This window comes from Dama dama, chromosome 20 (genome assembly GCF_033118175.1).
Source record: "Dama dama isolate Ldn47 chromosome 20, ASM3311817v1, whole genome shotgun sequence".
Classification (NCBI taxonomy): Eukaryota; Metazoa; Chordata; class Mammalia; order Artiodactyla; family Cervidae; genus Dama; species Dama dama.
The window spans coordinates 17,022,092-17,040,238 of NC_083700.1; the positions used below are offsets into that span (position 1 = coordinate 17,022,092).

The 18,147-nt window shown below is 49.1% G+C and overlaps 1 protein-coding gene across 6 annotated transcripts; it reads left to right on the top strand.

Moving 5' to 3' along the window:
• Window positions 1-2,038: 2,038 nt before the first annotated feature.
• On the top strand, window positions 2,039-17,536 carry PMVK (phosphomevalonate kinase). 6 transcript variants are annotated; one of them, XM_061120689.1, is made up of 6 exons: window positions 2,039-2,324; window positions 4,815-4,878; window positions 7,492-7,644; window positions 10,278-10,407; window positions 11,567-11,676; window positions 13,059-17,536. In XM_061120689.1, the coding sequence occupies exons 1-6, from the start codon at window positions 2,230-2,232 to the stop codon at window positions 13,203-13,205; spliced, it is 699 nt and encodes a 232-aa protein (XP_060976672.1). In that variant the 5' UTR covers window positions 2,039-2,229; the 3' UTR covers window positions 13,206-17,536. The 6 variants fall into 6 exon arrangements, with proteins under 6 accessions (XP_060976672.1, XP_060976675.1, XP_060976674.1 ...); XM_061120692.1 differs by having other exon boundaries at window positions 2,048-2,324; window positions 11,567-11,710; window positions 13,059-13,196; XM_061120691.1 differs by having other exon boundaries at window positions 2,049-2,324; window positions 11,567-11,706; window positions 13,059-13,196.
• Window positions 17,537-18,147: the final 611 nt, after the last annotated feature.

Below are 18,147 nucleotides of genomic sequence, written 5' to 3' on the forward strand. Positions count from 1 at the left end.
TGGTGGTCCAAGACTAAGACTCAGCTCCCAATGCAGGGGGTCCAGGTTCCATCCCTGGTCAGGGAACTACATCCCACATGCCACAACACAGGCTCAGTGCAGCCAAATTAGTAAGTAAATATCAAAAAGAAAAATGAACTCTGAACTCACACATGGCTCAGAATAAATAACAACTCCATATTTGAAATCTTTCTTGTTTACTTATTTATTTTTGGCTGCTCTGGGTCACTGCTGTGCCAGGGCCTTCACTAGTTGCAGCAAGCAGCGTGGGCTACTCTGTTGCCACGCACAGTCTTCTCATTGTGGTGGTTTCTCTTGTTGCAGAGCACAGGCTCTAGGTGTGAGGGCTTCTGTAGTTGTAGCACTCTGCCTCAGTAGTTGCAGAGTGCAGGCTCTAGGGCTTTTAATGGTTGTGGCACACAAGCTCAGTAGTTGTGGCTTGTGGGCATAAGAGCGTAGTTGCTGTGTGGCATGTGGAATCTTCCTGGACCAGGGATTGAACCTATGTCCCCAGAATTGGCAGGCAGATTCTTATGCACTGCGCCACCAGGGAAGTCCAATGATTCCATATTTAGGTTGTTCAGTTGCTCAGTTGTGTCCAACTCTTTTCGACCCCATGGACTGTAGCATAGCAGGCTTCCCCGTCCTTCACCATCTCCTGGAGCTTGCTCAAACTTCTGTCATTAAGTTGGTGATACCATCCAACCATCTCATCCTGTTGTCCTCATCTCCTCCTGACTTCAGTCTTTCCCAGCATCAAGGTCTTTTCCAATGAGTCAGCTCTTCGCATCTGGCACTTAATAATAAATGAAGCATTTTTATTGTATTTTATCATATATTTTCCTCATTTCCTTCTTAACACAACCCTGTGAGATGGGAACTCACAGTGACTTGCTGAAGGTCACATTCCGACCAAGTGCTAGGATGCCAAAGCTGGGATTACAATTCCACTGTAGGCTTCCTTCGAAGTGCATGCAAATGTGCAGTGCTTTCAGAGTTTCTTACAAGAAAAAAAAAAAAAAAAAAAAACCTTCCCAAAGTCCATTCTTTTTGTATCTTACCACTGATCATTTTATTTTCCTTAGCTGCTTCTGTGCCATCTTTTCCATGTTCAGAGAATTAACGGTTTCTCCCAAAGGAGATCTTCACACCTCACTTCTCTTTACATGATAGCATGTAAAACAGAAGCAGTAATGGGTTGCAGGCTGTTTTGACAAATTCAAGAGATACAGGGCAGCGAGCCATAGCTAAAGACAACTCCACTTCCTTAACTGGGGCTGGCTGGAAGCTGCTGTGGGCAGAGTCAGAGCTGAGAATTCAGGGTAGAGACAGATCACTGCCCCTTATTTTGCCCCTTGAACTCCTGGTTGAGAGCTGGACTCCAGATGAAACTAGATAATCTAGTCCAGGAGTGGCTTCAAAGAGCCTTTTAAACTTACTTTATTCCAAGCTCTCTGGCTTCAGAAAACTTTTGGAGAGGAAGCCGCGGCTAGAAAACCGACGTGAGTTTTCTTTCCTGGCTTAAGGGGTCAAACTGCAGTAGCCTCGCTGACTATAAAACCCATTTAACAATAAAATAAAGCATATTTGACTAAGTCCCTCCCCCCAGCAGACGTCACAAAACACGCCCCTCGCGTCCTCGCCTTATTTCACATCCAGAAACACCTATTTTTCACTGTGGGGGGCATATACGGATTTGCTTTAGCACATGCATTAAAATGCACAGATAAACAGGTAGTTCTGAAAGCTTTCGCAATATGAAAAAGTTTATTCTTTTTTGGGTGTGTTATTAGGATTGTGTGGAAGGCAGTGTGAGGTTCACTTAGGAAATTTTAAGACGTCACCACCCTCGGAAGATAATAGTTGCGTCCAACTCCCGCCTCCCCAGTTGTCACGCGTGTCAGCTTAGAAGGCGGGGCCGTGACGTCATGTGGTGGGCGGGTTGGACTGTTCCAAATGAGTTCTGGTAGGGGAGCTTCTTTAAGGGAGAAGGCTGCCCTAGGAATTAACATTCTTTCTCTCCATATTCCACTTGCGCAGGCTTTAATTTAAAGCCACGGAAGCACATGTACGGGCTGTCTGTCCTCTCCACGGCCATGAAGAAGACGGGGAGGGGCGGAACCCCTCCTTGTTGCCGCTCCACCGAGTGGCCGCGTCCATTCTGTGCCGGTGGTCGGATTTAAGGAGTAGGGAAGTTAGCTTTAGGGATCGCAGAGCGTAGTGACCCCCATGGCCCGGCTCGGAGGCGTACCGGGGCTGGTGCTGCTGTTCAGCGGGAAGAGGAAATCCGGGAAGGACTTCGTGACCGAGGCGCTTCAGAGCAGGTGTCCGTGGGGTGGGGAAGGAGGAGGACCGCGAGACCCCGAATCACGTGACACGAGCGGTGTGTTGGGGTGTGATGGAGTGAGCTTTGGAGTTGGGGTCCTCAGGTTGCAGGGCAGAAGGAGCACTGGGTGGCCAGAAGTGGAGGATTGTCACCGTCAGGAAAAACAGCAGTATACACACGCCCACCTCAAAGAACCAGGCGGCCTCCTCTCCAAAGAGAGGTGGTAAGCTCTAGATCTTTCGAGGAGTATTAGTAACAGTTGCTACCAAAGCGCTTTTTATACACCATTCCTAATCCTCCAGACAGTATTGCGAGGTAATGTACAGAAGAAGAAACTGAGTCACAAATAAAGGATTTGCCTCAGACCACACCCCAATTGTATCTGACTCCACAGACAAATCCTTACCTAGCACTCCACCTCGTTGATGGGATTTATTGAGCCTTTATTGTATGCCAGATACTGTTGTTAGGTACTGTGTGGTAATTTTAGTCAGTATCTTCATTTTGCACATGCAGAAAAGTAGACTCTGAAAAGTTCAAAAGGCAAACAACACCCAAACCTGCCAGGAACACAAAGTAATTGGTAGATCCAGGACTCAAATCCACCTTTTGTCTAGCTCTAAGGAATGGGTTCTTTTTGCTTTTCCCCATTGCTTCTTTAATACTTTTTTTGTTCAAGTTTTTTTTTTTTTTGGCCTCAGCCTGCATGCTTGTGAGACTTGGTTCCCCAGTCAGGGATCGAATCCCGGCCCTTAGCAGTGAAAGCATGAAGTCTTAGCCCCTGGGCCACCAGGGAATTTCAGCAGGTTTTCTCCCAAAGGAAGATGTTCTGTGTGGGAGCATTTTTTCTGGGAGAGCACAGAAACCAGAGAAGGTGGAGTGGGGCTTCTCTCCTGTTGAAGGCCAGTGTGTTGAGGGTGGTAGGAGGCTGCTTTTGGTCACCATGGGGAGTCTAAGAGGTTGTAGAAAATCCAAGGCAGAGTTCGCCACCTGAATCTTTCACCACTAAGTATCTGCAACCTTTTCCCAAGTTACATTTCTCCACCCAGCACATCAATTAATTTGTGGTCAGAAGCACAGACTCGGGAATTTGACTGCTGGGATTCAAATCCTGACTCACCACTTTATTCGAGTATGATCTTGTCCAAATTTCTATGCATTCTGTTCCTCAGTTTTGTCATCCGTGAGTTGGAGACAATAGGGTGAGTGTAAGGATTAAATGAGATGATGTACACGAAGGGCCTAGAACAACTCTTAGCACCTAGTTACAGGCATGGCTTCCCAGGTGGCTCAGTGATAAAGAATCTGCCTGCTAATTCAGGAGACACAGGACACGCTGGGCTTTGATCCCTGGGTCTGGAAGATCCCTGGAGTAGAAAATGGCAACCCACTCCAGTATTCTTGCCTGAAAAATCCCAAAGACAGAGGAGCCTATTGGGCTACAATACTTGGGGTCGCAAAGAGTTAGACAAGACTTAGCAACTGAACACGCCTGCACAGCCCTGGGACTAAATGTTGTCTTTTATTTTTATTTTACCAATGTGTGTGTGTGTGTGTGTGTGTGCTCAGGTGTGTCCGACTCTCCAGCACTCTGTAGCCTGACAGGCTCCTCTGTCCATGGAATTTTCCAGGCAAGAATACTGGAGTGGGTTGCCATTTTCTACTCTAGGGGATCTTCCTGAACCAGGGATCGAACCCACGTCTCCTGCGTTGACAGGCAGATTCTTTACCACTGCGCCACCTAGGATGCATTTTACAATATTGGCTTTGTTACTAATACTTGACTTGCAGTAGTCCTTTGGGTGAGTCAGTTTTCCTCCCTCAACCTCAGTTTCCTCACCTGAAACATGGAAATAAGAACACCCACCTCACCATGTCAGTGTTGAAGTGAATCTGTGAGCACCTCACGGTCAGGGCAGAAGTCATGTATCTTTTTTTTTGGCCATGTGGCAGGCAGGATCTTAGTTCCCTGACAAGGAATTGAACCTGTGCCCCCTGCAGAGGAAGCATGAAGTCTTAACCACTGGACCAGTAGTGAAGTCCCAGAAATCGCATATCTTATTCATATTTGTATCACCTGGATCCAAATATAGTACCAAGCAGATGGTTGGTTGAGTAAATTGAGCAAGTGAATGAATGAGTTGTTTATGTGTGTGATCCAAGTCTTTTAAGACTGAGATACCCCTGGCTATGAGAGAACAAGTCCAGGAGCCCAGCAGTAACCAAATCCAGCCAGAATATTCCTGGGATCTTCACACTGTAATTATACTTTTATTTGTCTTGTTAGTTTCAGGGCTTTTTCACATTTGAGTTTCATGTTAATCCTGTGGAGACAGAACAGACACTGTTAGCCCATTTTACAGATGAGGAGAGCAGGGAAGTTGAGACCTGACAAGGTTATATAGGTACTCACAGCTGACATGGGGCTTCACTCTTCTGGGGCCTGGAAACCCTAGGTTAATGGGGTTTGGCTCTCCCTGTCTCACAGGCTAGGGGCTGACGTGTGTGCTGTCCTCCGGCTCTCTGGTCCACTCAAGGAGCAGTACGCTCAGGTAGGTGGCAGCTCTGTGGCACCTGGTGGGTTGGAAGGAGCCAGCTCCCAAGCTTTGGTTGCTGTGCTGTTGCTTGAGTCACTAGCAGGGTCCCTATGACCCCCTGCTGGCAGGATGGCACACAGCTCTCCACTTTCTATAGGTGGACCTATAGGGTGGCATTTTCCATTTAAGTTTCTTTCCCATTGGCCTTACTCACATCAGGCCACCTCCCTAGAGGATGTTCAGGAAAATGTGTCCAGAAAAGGCTTTAGATGTGAGTTGACAGCTCTGATGCTGTGTTATTGGTAACAGTCTGTCCCCTTATTCAAAAAATATGACACAGATCAACTCCTCCTGCCCTCTCTAAAGTTGGCCTGCCACAACCCATGGAATTCTCCCCTTAGAAATTTAACCACATGAGTTGTCAAGTTACATTGCTAAGTGAAAAAAGTAGGATGTAGAACAGTGTATAGAGAATACTGCTGTTGCTAAGTCGCTTCAGTTGTGTCCAACTCTTTGTGACCCTATAGACTATAGCCCTCCAGGCTCCCATGTCTATGGGATTTTCCAGGCAAGGATGCTGGAGTGGATTGCTATGCCCTCCTTCAGGTGATCTTCTAGACCCAGGAATGGAATCTATATCTCTTACATCTCCTGCATTGGCAGACAGGTTCTTTACCACTAGTGCCACCTGGGAACACTGTAGAGAATGCTGCATTTGTATAAACATGGGGAAAATTGTCAACATATTTGCTCATATATTCAGCCATTCAACAGATACATATGGAGCGCATTCAGCACCATTCTGGATGCTTGGGTTGTGTAAAAGCCTGGGCAGGATACATAAGAGACTGGACCACTGGCTGCCTCCAGGAGGGGAGCTGTGTGGCTGGGGAACAGAGATCGGAGATGTTTCACTGTAAACAGTGTTTATTTTTTGAGTTTTGAACCATGTAGATTAAAAACAAAATAGGACTGTAAAAAATATTTTGAACCATGTAGATTAAAAAAAAATAGAACTGTAAAAAATAAACAGAAATTTCAGAACCTTAGATTTTAAAAAGGGAACTGGAAGTTGGGATCAGCTCCCCACACCATGAAGAGCCTGCTGTTCGCTTGCATTTCTGTCCTTGACCTCTAGGTGCGTTATTCTTGTGCTTATGGTTCCTTGGTCGGCTGGCCTGTGTCTGGACCGCTGAGTCCACACAAAATGAATCTGTTCCCTGAGCCACTGGTCTTCTCCCACCAGCACAACAGACCCATTTGTAGGATGGCAGCCTGGGGGGCCCTGGGATAACAGAGTCAGTGATTTTAAAAAACTTTTCCTAGTGGAAACCTTTCACAAATGAAATTGGATGCAGAGATTCTTTGTATCCAATAGATAGACTGGGAGCAAGATTTTGAGTGAGGGGGAGGCACTCAGCCTTCCCCAGTGGGGCTTGACACTTCCAAACCCCAGGGCTCAGAGGAACAGTTTAAATACCATTGGTCTGCTTCCAGACTTCCCAAATTAGGCCCCATTCCAGACTGATGAGCCAGGCTGGAGGGTGGGGTAGGGTCGGTGGGCAGGATTTGGCATTTCTAAAACCCCAGTAAGAGACTGATAGGCCAGCCTGCCCCTGCTGTTTTTAAGTCCAGCACCACTTCATCCCTTACACCCATTACAAAACAGATTCAAAATGAAATGTTAACGCACTGATTTCTTCAGTTGTAGTGGGGAATATAATTGACAGGCCGACCGTAATACCCCTGGGAGCTAACCTCCCATGGTAAAGAGTATGTGGGAAACTAGTTTATAAATGGGAGATGGCTGTTGGCCTCACCTTGGAACAAGGTGGTAGTCGGTGATTTGACTGGCTGGGCCACAGCCCCCTCAGTTTGCCTGTGAAGAAACTGAGTCTTTGGGGAGAGGGTCTTGCTGCAGTGAACGCCAGGGGAGCTGACCCCTGAACCCTCCCATTCCAGGGCCCTCTGATGGACCCTGTTGCTTGTCAATGTCCCTGGAGAAAGGGAGGCCCACCTGGAAGCAGCTTCCCAGGGCCTCAGAGCTGCCCCTCCTGCCTCAGGGTTCCAGGAGCGCCCGGAGCCAAACCTAGTGAGGCTGACTCAGCAAAGGTGCCTGGAATTGGGAGTGAGGAAGCGGATTGGGGGAGGGGAGAGAGACAGGGAAGCCAGGTCTCCTGGGCTTTGGGATGGGGACAGACAATGCCAGAAGGGGTAGTGGAAGGATACGGAGTGCGATGTTTTCAGACTTCCCACTTCTGGGTGAAGGCTAAGCCTATGTGCCCAAGCGAGGCAAACTAATTTCAGGACTAGTTTAAGCCAGAAATAATTGGGAAGGTAGAACTGTTGCAGAAGAGAAAACCACATCATACATTTAAAGGCAAGCCAAAACAGTTTCTGGATTACCTCAAGGCTCTTCTTCCATCTGTCTGCCAGTGTTTGGGATTTCTCAGTTTCCAGGCCCCTTTCCCTTGCAGGCCTCTGTCCTGGTGGCAACCTCATCAGTCCTTGCAGCAGCCTTCAGGGAGGGCGGGTCAAGGTGGGGGTGGCGGGGCACCCTCCTTCTGTTTTAGGGGAGACCAGCGAGGTTGAGAGGCTGGTGGCATAAACAGAATGTGCTTTGGGCAGGAGCACGGCTTGGACTTCCAGAGACTCCTGGATGCCAGCACCTACAAGGAGGCCTATCGGAGGGACATGATCCGCTGGGGCGAGGAGAAGCGCCAGGCTGACCCAGGCTTCTTCTGCAGGAAGATTGTGGAGGGTGTCTGCCAGCCTGTCTGGGTGAGTGGGCTCTATGGTGGCATTGAGAAATCTGTTTCCCCAGCCCTCCGCCCCTCCCCAGATATGTCCCTTTCTCTCTCTCCACGGCCACCTCCCTGGCCCAAGGCCCCGCTGTCTCTCACCCAGACAGTTGGAATAGCCCCCACACTGGTCCCTGCTTCGGCTCTTGTCCCTTGTGATCCATTCATCACACAGCAGCCAGAGTGACCTTTTAAAAACACAAACCAAGTCATGTTTGGAACCCTTTGTCCTACCGTTCTGATGGACGAATTGAAATCCTTAACATGAACTTCTGGGCCTTGAATGATCGGCTCCTGCTGCCCTTCTAGCCTCCTTGTTCCTTCAGCTGCAGCAACATTGGCTTTCTCTCTGTTCCTCAAATAAATCAACCTCCTTCTGGAATCAGCGCCTCCGCCCGTGTCCTTCTACCTGCCTGGAGCGCTCTTCCTTTCCCTCTTCACCTGGTTCAGTCCAGCTCAGCTTCCATGGTACTTCCATGGGGAAGCCTTCCCTGATACCCAGGTCCTAACTGATGCTCCCTCTCAGGTGCTCCTGTAGCTTCTTACCCTTTTCCGTCCTCATTCTTTCTGGCAGCCAGTGGTACCTTCTTGTACCAGGACTGGTTCCAGGTGATGTGGGGATATATCATGTGAAAATCTGGAGTCCCTACTCTCAGGATACATACATTGTCGCTGGGGGCAGAAGGAGTTAGGCCCTAAATAAATATAGAGTATGTGGAGGTAACTACTAAGGGGCAAAAGAAAGCAGGCCACAGCGATGAGGAGGCCCTGGTTGCTGCTTTGTTAAGGGTATCGGGGAAGGCCTCACTGACAGGATGACATTTGAGCAGGACCTAGGAAGTAAGGGGTGACCTAGATGGATTTTTGTGGGTGAGGGTTGAGTGGCAGGAGGTGAGGTCAAGTCATGCAGGTTCTTTGGAAGAGCCTGGAGTTTGCTTTGAGTGAGGTGGGGACTCTGGAGGGTTTTGAGCAGAGGAGAGGCATAATGTGATCTTGTTTTTAAAAAATTTATTTTAAAGATGATCTAGGATTTAAGAGGCTCTTCCTGGCTGTTGGGAGGAGGGCAAGAGTGGAAGCAGAGAGGCCAGGCGGAGGATCTTTCCACAGGACAGCAAAGTGGCCGTGGCTTGACTTGAGTGGCAGGGGAGTGGAGAGGGGTGCATTCTGCACAGATTTTGAACATAGAACCAGTAGGGTTTCCTGATGTGATGGCTCTAGGGTGGAAGGACAGGAGACAAGTCCAAGGATTTTGTTCTGAGCAGTTGGACAGCTGGAGTTGTCATTTTCTGAGACACAGGGATGATGTGGCAGAAAAGTTTGGGGAGAAAGCCAGGAGTTTGGTTTCACAGTGTTAAGGTCCAGGTGCAAGTTGATACGTGCTGTGATTGCATGGTAATTAGTGAAGCTGTTGGCTTAGAGTGTGAGCTCCCTGAGGGCAAGTACCAGGTCTGCTTACAGCTCTACTCCAAGAGACTAACACAGTGCCAGGCACACGGTAGGTGTTTGACACGTGTGTGTTAGTCAGTCAGTCGTGTCTGACTCTTTGCGACCCCAAGGACTGTATGCTGCTAGACTCCTCTGTCTATGGGTTTCTTCAAGCAAGAATGCTGGAGTGAGTATTTTTCCCTTCATAGTATTGGTTTAGTAATTGGCTGAGTGAACATGCCCGCAGCTTGGACAAGAACATCTGGCCTCTTTATTCACTGATTCATTCATTCATTGACTACATGCTCCTGAATGCTCCATGTGGGTCAGGTGGTGCTATGGGCCAGGGACAGAGTAGTGAGTGAGACACAGTCCTTCCCCTCATGGAGCTCCTCTACAGAGCATGGGTCAGACAGTCAACACACACAGAGATAGTGATGGTTTCATGAATGCTTAGTGGTCAGAGAATAAACAGCATGTCAGAATTGAGAGGGACAGGAAGGGAGCCAGGATGGTAGGGCCAGCCTGTCCAAGGAGGTGACATTTGAGCAGAAACCTCTCTGAAGTGAGGGAGCCAGGGAGAAGGAAGTGCAAAAGCCCTGAGGAGGAGACGTGGTTAGGATGTTTAAGAAAGGGCAAGGTTGTCAGTTGGATGCAGCAGAATGAATGAAAGGAAGGTGACAGGAAATAGGTGTCAGATTTTAAAGGGCCTTGTAAGCTGGGGTGAGAGCTTTGGATTTTATTAAAATGATGGTAAGTCTTGGAGGGACTTAGGGCAGGGGACAGACAAGGTCACATTTCCATTTTAAAAGGTGTTGGGGGCAGGGACTGATTAAGGTATCTTTGTTTCTGGCCTGGGTTTGTTCATCTGTAAAACGACTCCCTGATCTGATTTCAGAGCCTGAGGCCTCTTCAGCTCAGCAATGATGACCGTAGCACACAGCGTGGTCAGAGCAGGCCTCAGGCTGCATGGATCAGGGAGGGATGCCTGAAGGGAGGAGCGGATGTCCCTTCCAGCTGGTTGGGTGATCTTAGGGAATGGGGCTACACTCGTCTGGGCTCTGTAGTCTGCCTCCTGCTTATTGGGAATGGGGCCAGTTCTCCCTCTCTCCCCTTTAGCCTGTGTCCGGTCCTGCTGCTTTCTGCACCGTGTCCTGTTGGTCACTGGTTTATGTCCTTTCCCTGTAGCTGGTGAGTGATACACGGAGGGTGTCTGACATCCAGTGGTTTCAGGAGGCCTATGGGGCTGTGACACAGACGGTCCGTGTGGTGGCCACAGAGGAGAGCCGGCAGCAGCGGGGCTGGGTGTTTACACCAGGTGAGCTGCTCACAACCTCTGCCCCAGGGCTCAGCATGCGGGCCAGCTGGCCCACTGTAGACCAGGCCGCCCCCTCCCACGTTCTCCGTCTTCTGCTGTCTCCCTGGCAGGCTGGGGGGTGTGAGCAGGGGGTTATAGAAAGGAGTCTGAGGTCTGGGGCTCAGGCATGCCTCCAGATTAAAAAGTGGAGTTGAGTAGAGGATGCTGTCCTTGGGGTAAAGGTTTCCCTGTGACCTTGGCCTGGTTCCCTTACCTGGGATGTCTTCTCTAGGCCAGTGGGCTTCTGGAGGTCTGGCTGGGACCCCTCTGCGGTCCTTCACCTTTGCGTTCCAGCCTGGAGGGGGCTCTGACAGTGGGTCAGAGGGCAGGCCTGACAAACCTCACTCCTGTTTGATTAACACAGTGGGGGAGGGGGAGCGGAAGCTCTCCTAGATGGCTCTGGTGCTGCCAGCCCAGGACCTGCTCTGTGACAGTTCAGGGGCACAGCTCAGGTGTCTTCCCTGCCCCGGGTCACTGTGACCTGGGGGATCAGGGGGTCTGACTCTTCCTAAATGAGGTGAGTAGCTTCCTAATGGCAACCCGCTCTAGTATTCTTGCCTGGAGAATCCCATGGACAGAGAAGCCTGGTAGGCTACAGTCCATGGGGTCGCACAGAGTCATGACTGAGTGTCTAAGCACACTCATCTCCTGGGCACTCACTCTGGCCTGGGCTAAGCGCTTTGAACATATTATCTCACTTTATAGTCCCGGTGGACCCACCAGGTGGATGCCCTTACTACCATCCTCGCTGTCAGATGAGAATGGCGCATGCCGCCTCCCAAGGGGCCTGAATCAGCGCTGTCAGGATCGAAATTGACATGACCAGCTTTACATAAAATGAAAACAAAATTACCGTTTGGATTGTCTGTGGTTTGAGATGGCAGTGACAAGTGAAGACGTCAGTGGGACCCTCTGCGGGGCCCAGGTGGCTGTGGGCTGCTGAATCTGATGTCCCGGTGTTTCGGGGTACGGGAGTGCCCACTGGGGTGAGTGGTGCTTAGCTCTGAGGGGCTGAGGAGCAGCCCGTTCAAAAGGGTGGCTCCTCGTGGGGCCAGCAGGCCTCGATGCCCTGTGTTTATTGGGAGGGATGCGCCTGACTTTGCCATATACCTCTCCGCAGGGGTGGACGACGCTGAGTCAGAGTGTGGCCTGGACAACTTCGGGACCTTCGATTGGGTCATTGAGAACCATGGGGATGAGCAGCGCCTGGAGGAGCAGTTGGAGCACCTGGTAGAATTTGTCCACTCCAGACTTTAGCCGGCAGGTTCTCGGAGCAAGCTGGGGGCTGCTGGGGTGAGGGTGGGCTGACTGTGACGGACATGAGGTTACTGATGCTGGCCAAGGTTGGGGAACAGACAGAGGGCCTGGGTCAAGCTTTCTGGGGGCTGATAGATGTCAGGCAAGTTAAGAAACCGCCAGGGACCTCATTTCGTCATGAAAAGGACAGCCCTACCTCTTTACGAGGAGGCTTAAAGGACAGAGGGAGGGAGTTGGCTGTGTTTGAAGCAGAAGCGTCACCATCTCCACAGGCACCAGGCCTGTCAGCCGGGGGTGGCCGTGACTCCCTGACTGGATGTTCTCAGCCCCTTGTTCTGAGCAGGAGCCTGGGGCTCCCCAGTGTGGATATATTAAACCTGTCTGGAGCACTTGCTCAGAATTGGACATCTCTCTGTTTCCCAGATGACAGCTCAGCTTGCATGGGGCTCCATAGTGTCTGGGTTGACGTGGTGGCTCTGGGTTCTTGCTCTGTCTCCTCCCTGGGCTGGAGTATATCCTGCAGAGACTGACCTTGATCTGGGCCACTTGGGTAACAGGCCTGTGTATGTCTGAGGCAGGATTGGAGTCTGAGGGTCTCGTCTTCTGGGATGGCCTCAAGAGAGGCTCAGTGTTCCACAGAAAGTGCCACCAGCAGGTACGCAGAAGGGCTGGGGTGTCATAGAAAGCCAGAGGCACCAGAGCTGGATGGCCTTTGGTAACCATTGAGAGGCCCTGGGCAAGTCATGTAACCTCAGCTTTCCCATAGAAGTCCTTGGACTTGACCCTACTTATTTATAGAGCCTTATACGTGTGTGTGTGTGCCAAGTCACTTCAGTCATGTCCAACTCTTTGCGACCCCTTGGACTGTGACCTTCCAGGCTCCTCTGTCCATGGAATTCTCTAAGCAAGGATACTGGAGTGGCTTGCCATGCCCTCCTGTAGGGGATCTTCCCACCCAGGGATCAAACTTGCATCTCTATGTCTCTTGCATTGGCAGGCAGGTTCTTTACCACTGGTGCCACTTGGGAAGCCCATAGAGCCTTATGCTGCTGCTGCTGCTAAGTCGCTTCAGTCGTGTCCGACTCTGTGCGACCCCATAGATGGCAGCCCACCAGGCTCCGCCGCCCCTGGGATTCTCCAGGCAAGAACACTGGAGTGGGTTGCCATTTCCTTCTCCAATGCATGAAAGTGAGAAGTGAAAGTGAAGTCGCTCAGTCATGTCCAACTCTTAGCAACCCCATGGACTGCAGCCCACCAGGCTCCTCCATCCATGGGATTTCCCAGGCAAGAGTACTGGAGTCGGTTGCCATTGCCTTCTCCAATAGAGCCTTATACAGTATCTAAATTTCTTCCAGATTCTTCACAACCACTCTGTGAAATATTCGAGGAGGACATTTTCATCTGCATTTAGCAGATGCCAAGGACTCAAGAGAAGTAAACAGCCTGTCCAGGGTAAAGGATTAGTAAATGTTGGCACTCTGGCCAGAACACAGGCCGCCTGACTCCTGACCGGGCCCCTCGGCCATGTCCCTTTGGGGTATGGTGCAAAGCTGCACGGCCATCCTGGCCATCCTACTGCGTAGCCTCAGCCCGCCACCTCTCTGGCACTGACTTTGTTCTCCTATAAATTCTGATGGTTCACGCTGATAAGGGGACAACCAAGGAAATTCCAGCGGTTTCACTGTGACTCACACTGAACTCTGCACATTCCTGCCCACATCTCCCCCCTAGATCACCTCATCCTGAGACTAGTCCCCTGGCTCTCCCACAGGTCTGAAGGCTGTGGACTCCTCTGTGTCCCCTAACCCCTGGCTGATTGGTCCCCAGGTTATGTTAATCTGCCCTGTCTGTGTGCCTGGCACACAGTGAGGCCAGACAAGACCAAAATGTCAGAGTTGGGAGCAGAGAGAGGTTCACTGCAGGGCCACGCAAGGAGACGGGTGGCTTCTGCCTTAAAAGACCCCCAACTCCCGGAAAGCTTTCAGCAAAGCCCTTTTATAGGAAAGGGGGGTGGCGTGGTTAGTTGTTGCAGGCTTCTTGGCGTCAGATCCTTTGTTCTTAAGGTCAGGTCATGGTCCGGTCACAATGTTGCTGGAAGGCTCCACCAAAACAAATGTTATTCTCTGTTCTGACAACGAAGGGCAAAGTCCTACGGCTCAACTTTTGCCCTCTGAGGCCCAGGCTAAGAGGAGGAGTCCCTGGGCTGGCTGGTTACTCTGCCCCAGAGCACTGGTCCAGCACCCAGTCTCTGTCCTTCTACCAGTGCCCAGGCCCTGCTGAAGAGGCAGATCTTAGCTGGTGGCACACTCAGGGGCAGGGCCCCAGAGCCTGCCCAACTGTCATCACTGAGGGAGCCAGGCACCCAGCACCCAGCCAGCCCTCGGGCTTTTCATTTAAACTGGAGTGAATCATTTGGTTGGGATCAGTAGGAATACATGTTGTAGCAAATGCCCATCATGTTAGTTCCCAGCTCACAGCAGTTGCCATTCTTTGAGAACAGCTCCACCCATAGGGGTGGACCTGAAGTCATAATGGGCAGTGGCCTTGCAACTTAACCCTGACCTCTGCCACCTTCTAGAGGGTAGACAGCTGATCTCAGCTGTATCAGTTTTTGAAGTGTGAATGGAGACCCTGAAGCTGGTTGAAGCTGTGACCTTAATGGCATTGCCATGCACTCCAGTTGCTGAGGCCTCTGTGGGTGTTGACCCACGGAGATCGGCACCACCATTAGACCCAGAGGGGTATGGAGGAGAGGGCGCAGCGGCTTCAAGGCCTGGGCCTGGCCAGCACATGGCCTTGGCGAGGGCTCTGGAGCTCTGCGAGACACAGCCCTCTGCCTTTCCCCGGGCCCCCCAGCGCACCCACCAGCTCTGAGGCTAGAGAGCCTGTATAGCCCCGGAGAGAAGGCCGAGACCCGCCTCTCATCTACCCTGCCGTGAGGACCACTGCCAGGCTGACTGTTGGCGGAGTGGCACCTCTAACCACAGCGCTAAGGGTCTGGAACTCATCGCCGGGCACCCGCCCTGCCCCGCCCCGCCCCGTCACATGTCTTCCCTCTGGGATTCTCACTGGAAGGTAAACTCCCTCATGGTCGGGCTGTGTCTATCTTGTAGTTGTAGTCCCGTCTCCTAGAGCTGTGGGTCCACAGTGGGCATCAGAAAATGGATGTAATTGGAGGCAGGGCGAGGCAGGACTGTAGGAGTCACACTAGGTGGAATCCTGTGGGTAGTCATTTTGTGCATTGGATGTTTCCTCACCTCCCAGCAGAGGCTCTGATCCAGCCCCACTACCTGGGCCTGGAACCTCTGCTTCCTGCTGGTATTGAGGCTGCTGGAGTCCTTTCCAACACAGACTGTGCTGGCCTCCTTTGGCCTCCCCTTAGCTCCGCTCTTTGTGAGGGCTTCCCTGATAGCTCACTTGGTAAAGAATCTGCCTGCAATGCAGGAGAGCCTGGTTCGATTCCTCAGTAGGGAAGATCTGCTGGAGAAGGGATAGGCTACCCACTCCAGTATTCTTGGGCTTCCCTTGTGGCTTAGCTGATGAAGAGTCTGCCTGTAGTGCGGGAGACCTGAGTTTGATCCCTGGGTTGGGAAGGTCCTCTGGAAAAGGGAAAGGCTGCCCACTTCAGTATTCTGGCCTGGAGAATTCCATGGACTATACAGTTGCAAAGAGTCAGACACGACTGAGCGACTTTAACTTCACTTGTGAGGTCATTTCCCCCTCAGTGTTGTACCAGACTAAGAGATGACTGATTTGTTTTTCTTTCTTTCTCATTTTAGTGAGCTGTAATTGACATATAACATTTATAAGTTTAAGGTGTACATGTGATGTTTTGATTCATATATCTATTATGAAATAATTACCACAAAATTGGTGAAGAACCAACTCACTGGAAAACATCCTGCTGCTGGGAAAGATTGCAGGCAGGAAGAGAAGGGGGCAGGGGATGAGATGGTTGGATGTCATCACTGGCTCAGTGGACATGAGTTTGAGCAAACCCCGGGAGATAGTGAAGGACAGGGAAGCCTGGCGTGCTGTAGTCCACGGGGTCACAAAGAGTTGGACATGACTGAACAACAACACCTCTGTCACCTCACATAACTGTCATTTGCTTTGGGTGGTGGTAAGGACATTTAGCAACTTCCAAGTATATAATACAGTATTGCTAAGTGCAGTGACTGTGGTACATTAGATCTCCAGAACTTGCTCACCTCGTAACTGAAAGTTTGTAACCTCTAACCAACATCTCTGCATTTCTCCAACTCCCAGCCCCTGGCAGCCAGCATTTTACTCTTGTTTCTGAGTTCAGTTTTTTTAGATCCTACATGTAAGTGAGATCATGAAGTATTGATCTTTCTTTGTCTGCCTCTTTCACTTAGCATAATGCCCTCAAAGTTCATCCGTGTTGCTGCCAAAGGTGGGTTTCCCTCTTTTTTTTTTTTTGGTTAAAAATATTCCATTCTGTGTAAACCTAGCACATCTTCTTAATCCATTCATTCGTTGATGGACAATTGGGTTGTTTCCATGTCTTGGCTAGTGTGAATAATGCTACAATAAACATGGGGATGCAGAGATCTCTTTGAAATAGTTGTTTTCTTTCCTTCAGATGTCTGCCCAGCAGTGGAATTGCCCTATGGTCACTGATTGTTGTTAATTAAGTTTAAACACCAAGGAGGCAGGGATGAAGCAGAGAAGGGGATGTGGGGTTGGTGGTTCTCATATGTCCCTTGTAGGAGTGCTGACCTGGTTCTTGGCTCGGAGTGTTTGGAAGTCACAGGATGTGACTTGGGAAGCCAGCAAGTCTACTCCCCATCCTTTGACAGGTTGGCCCTGATGCCTTTTAACATGGGAGGACCCAGTGGCTAACTAGAGTCACTTCTGCTGGACTTGAAGATTCTCTGCACTTTAAAAAAAACCCTGAAATTTCTCTAAATATCAAAATCAGTAATAACCCTGAGTTTTAATACCCTATGTTATGATGAGAGTTTTAACTCCTTTTGTTTTAAGACAGTCTCCCCACTTTCCTAATCTTTGTTAATTTTGTGTATGGTTATGATCTCAGAGTATTGCTGTTAAGTTATTTTTAATATTATATATATGTTCTTTTAATAATCATTTGTATCACTAACATTCTCTTAAAATTTTATTATTCTGCTTCTAAACTGCTGAATGGAGGTGTAATTGTCATGTAATAACTGCACATTTAAAGTGCACAATTTGGCAAGTTTTGATATTTGTATATGCCCATGATCACAATTATGATGGTTATATCCAGGACTTCCCTGAAGGTCCAGTGGCTAAGACTCCGAGCTCCCAATGCAGGGGGCTTGGGTTTGATCCCTGGTCAGGGAACTAGATCCCGTATACCACAGCTGAGAGTTCTCATGCTGCAGCTGAAGATCCCAGATGCTATAACGAAGATCTGGGATCCTGTGTGCAACTAAGACTGGTGCAGCCAAATAAATATTTTTTTTAAAAAAATGGACGTATCCATCACCCTCAAAAACTTCACCATGTCTACCCTCCCTCTCCCAACCCTTGTTCCCAGGCAACCACTGATTTGCTTTCTGTCTCTATAGATTAGTTGTCATTTTCAGTAACTGTATAAATGAGCTATACACTGTATAGTCTTTTTTGGTCTGATTTCTTTTTCTCAGCATAAGTTTTGAGCTCAGTCTACATCACTGCAGATGCATGTGGATAGTTTGTTTCTTTTTATTGCTGTTGTGTGGTGTGAATATACCACCACTGTCTATTCATTCACCTGTTGAACATTTGGGTTGTTTCCAGTGTTTGGATATAACAAATAAAGAAGCTATGAACATTCATGTAACATTTTTGTGTGTGGATATGTATTTTCATTTCTCTTGGATAGATACGTTCTTAACTTTTAAAGAAGCCATCACATTGGTTTCCAAAGTGGTTGTACAACATGCTCCCCAGTACTGAATGAGATTTCCAGTTGCTTCTTGTCCTCACCAATACTTGGTATGGTCAGTCTTTTTAATTTTACTTATTCTAATAGGTATATAGTGGAATCTCTTTAACATTTTATTTGCATTTCTCTAAGATTAATTTGATACAAATCCTATGTTCAATTTTGATAAAAATCTCTCAGCAAACTGGGAATAAAATGGAACATCCTCTACCTGAAAAAGAACATCTACAAAAGCCCCATAGCTAACAGCATACTTCATAGTGAAATACTAAATGCTTTCACTCTAAGACTGGGAAATGAGGCAGGGTTGTCCACTCTTATTACCTATTCAACATCATATTGAAGAGTCTAGTCTGTAATAAGAAAAAGAAAAGGCATCTGGATTGAGGGGGGGGAGTGTGAAAATATTCACATATGACATGATCTTTTATATAGAAAATTTGTGGGAGTCTCTAAAAAAACTACTAGAATTGATAAGTGAGTTCAAGATTTCAAGATATAAGATC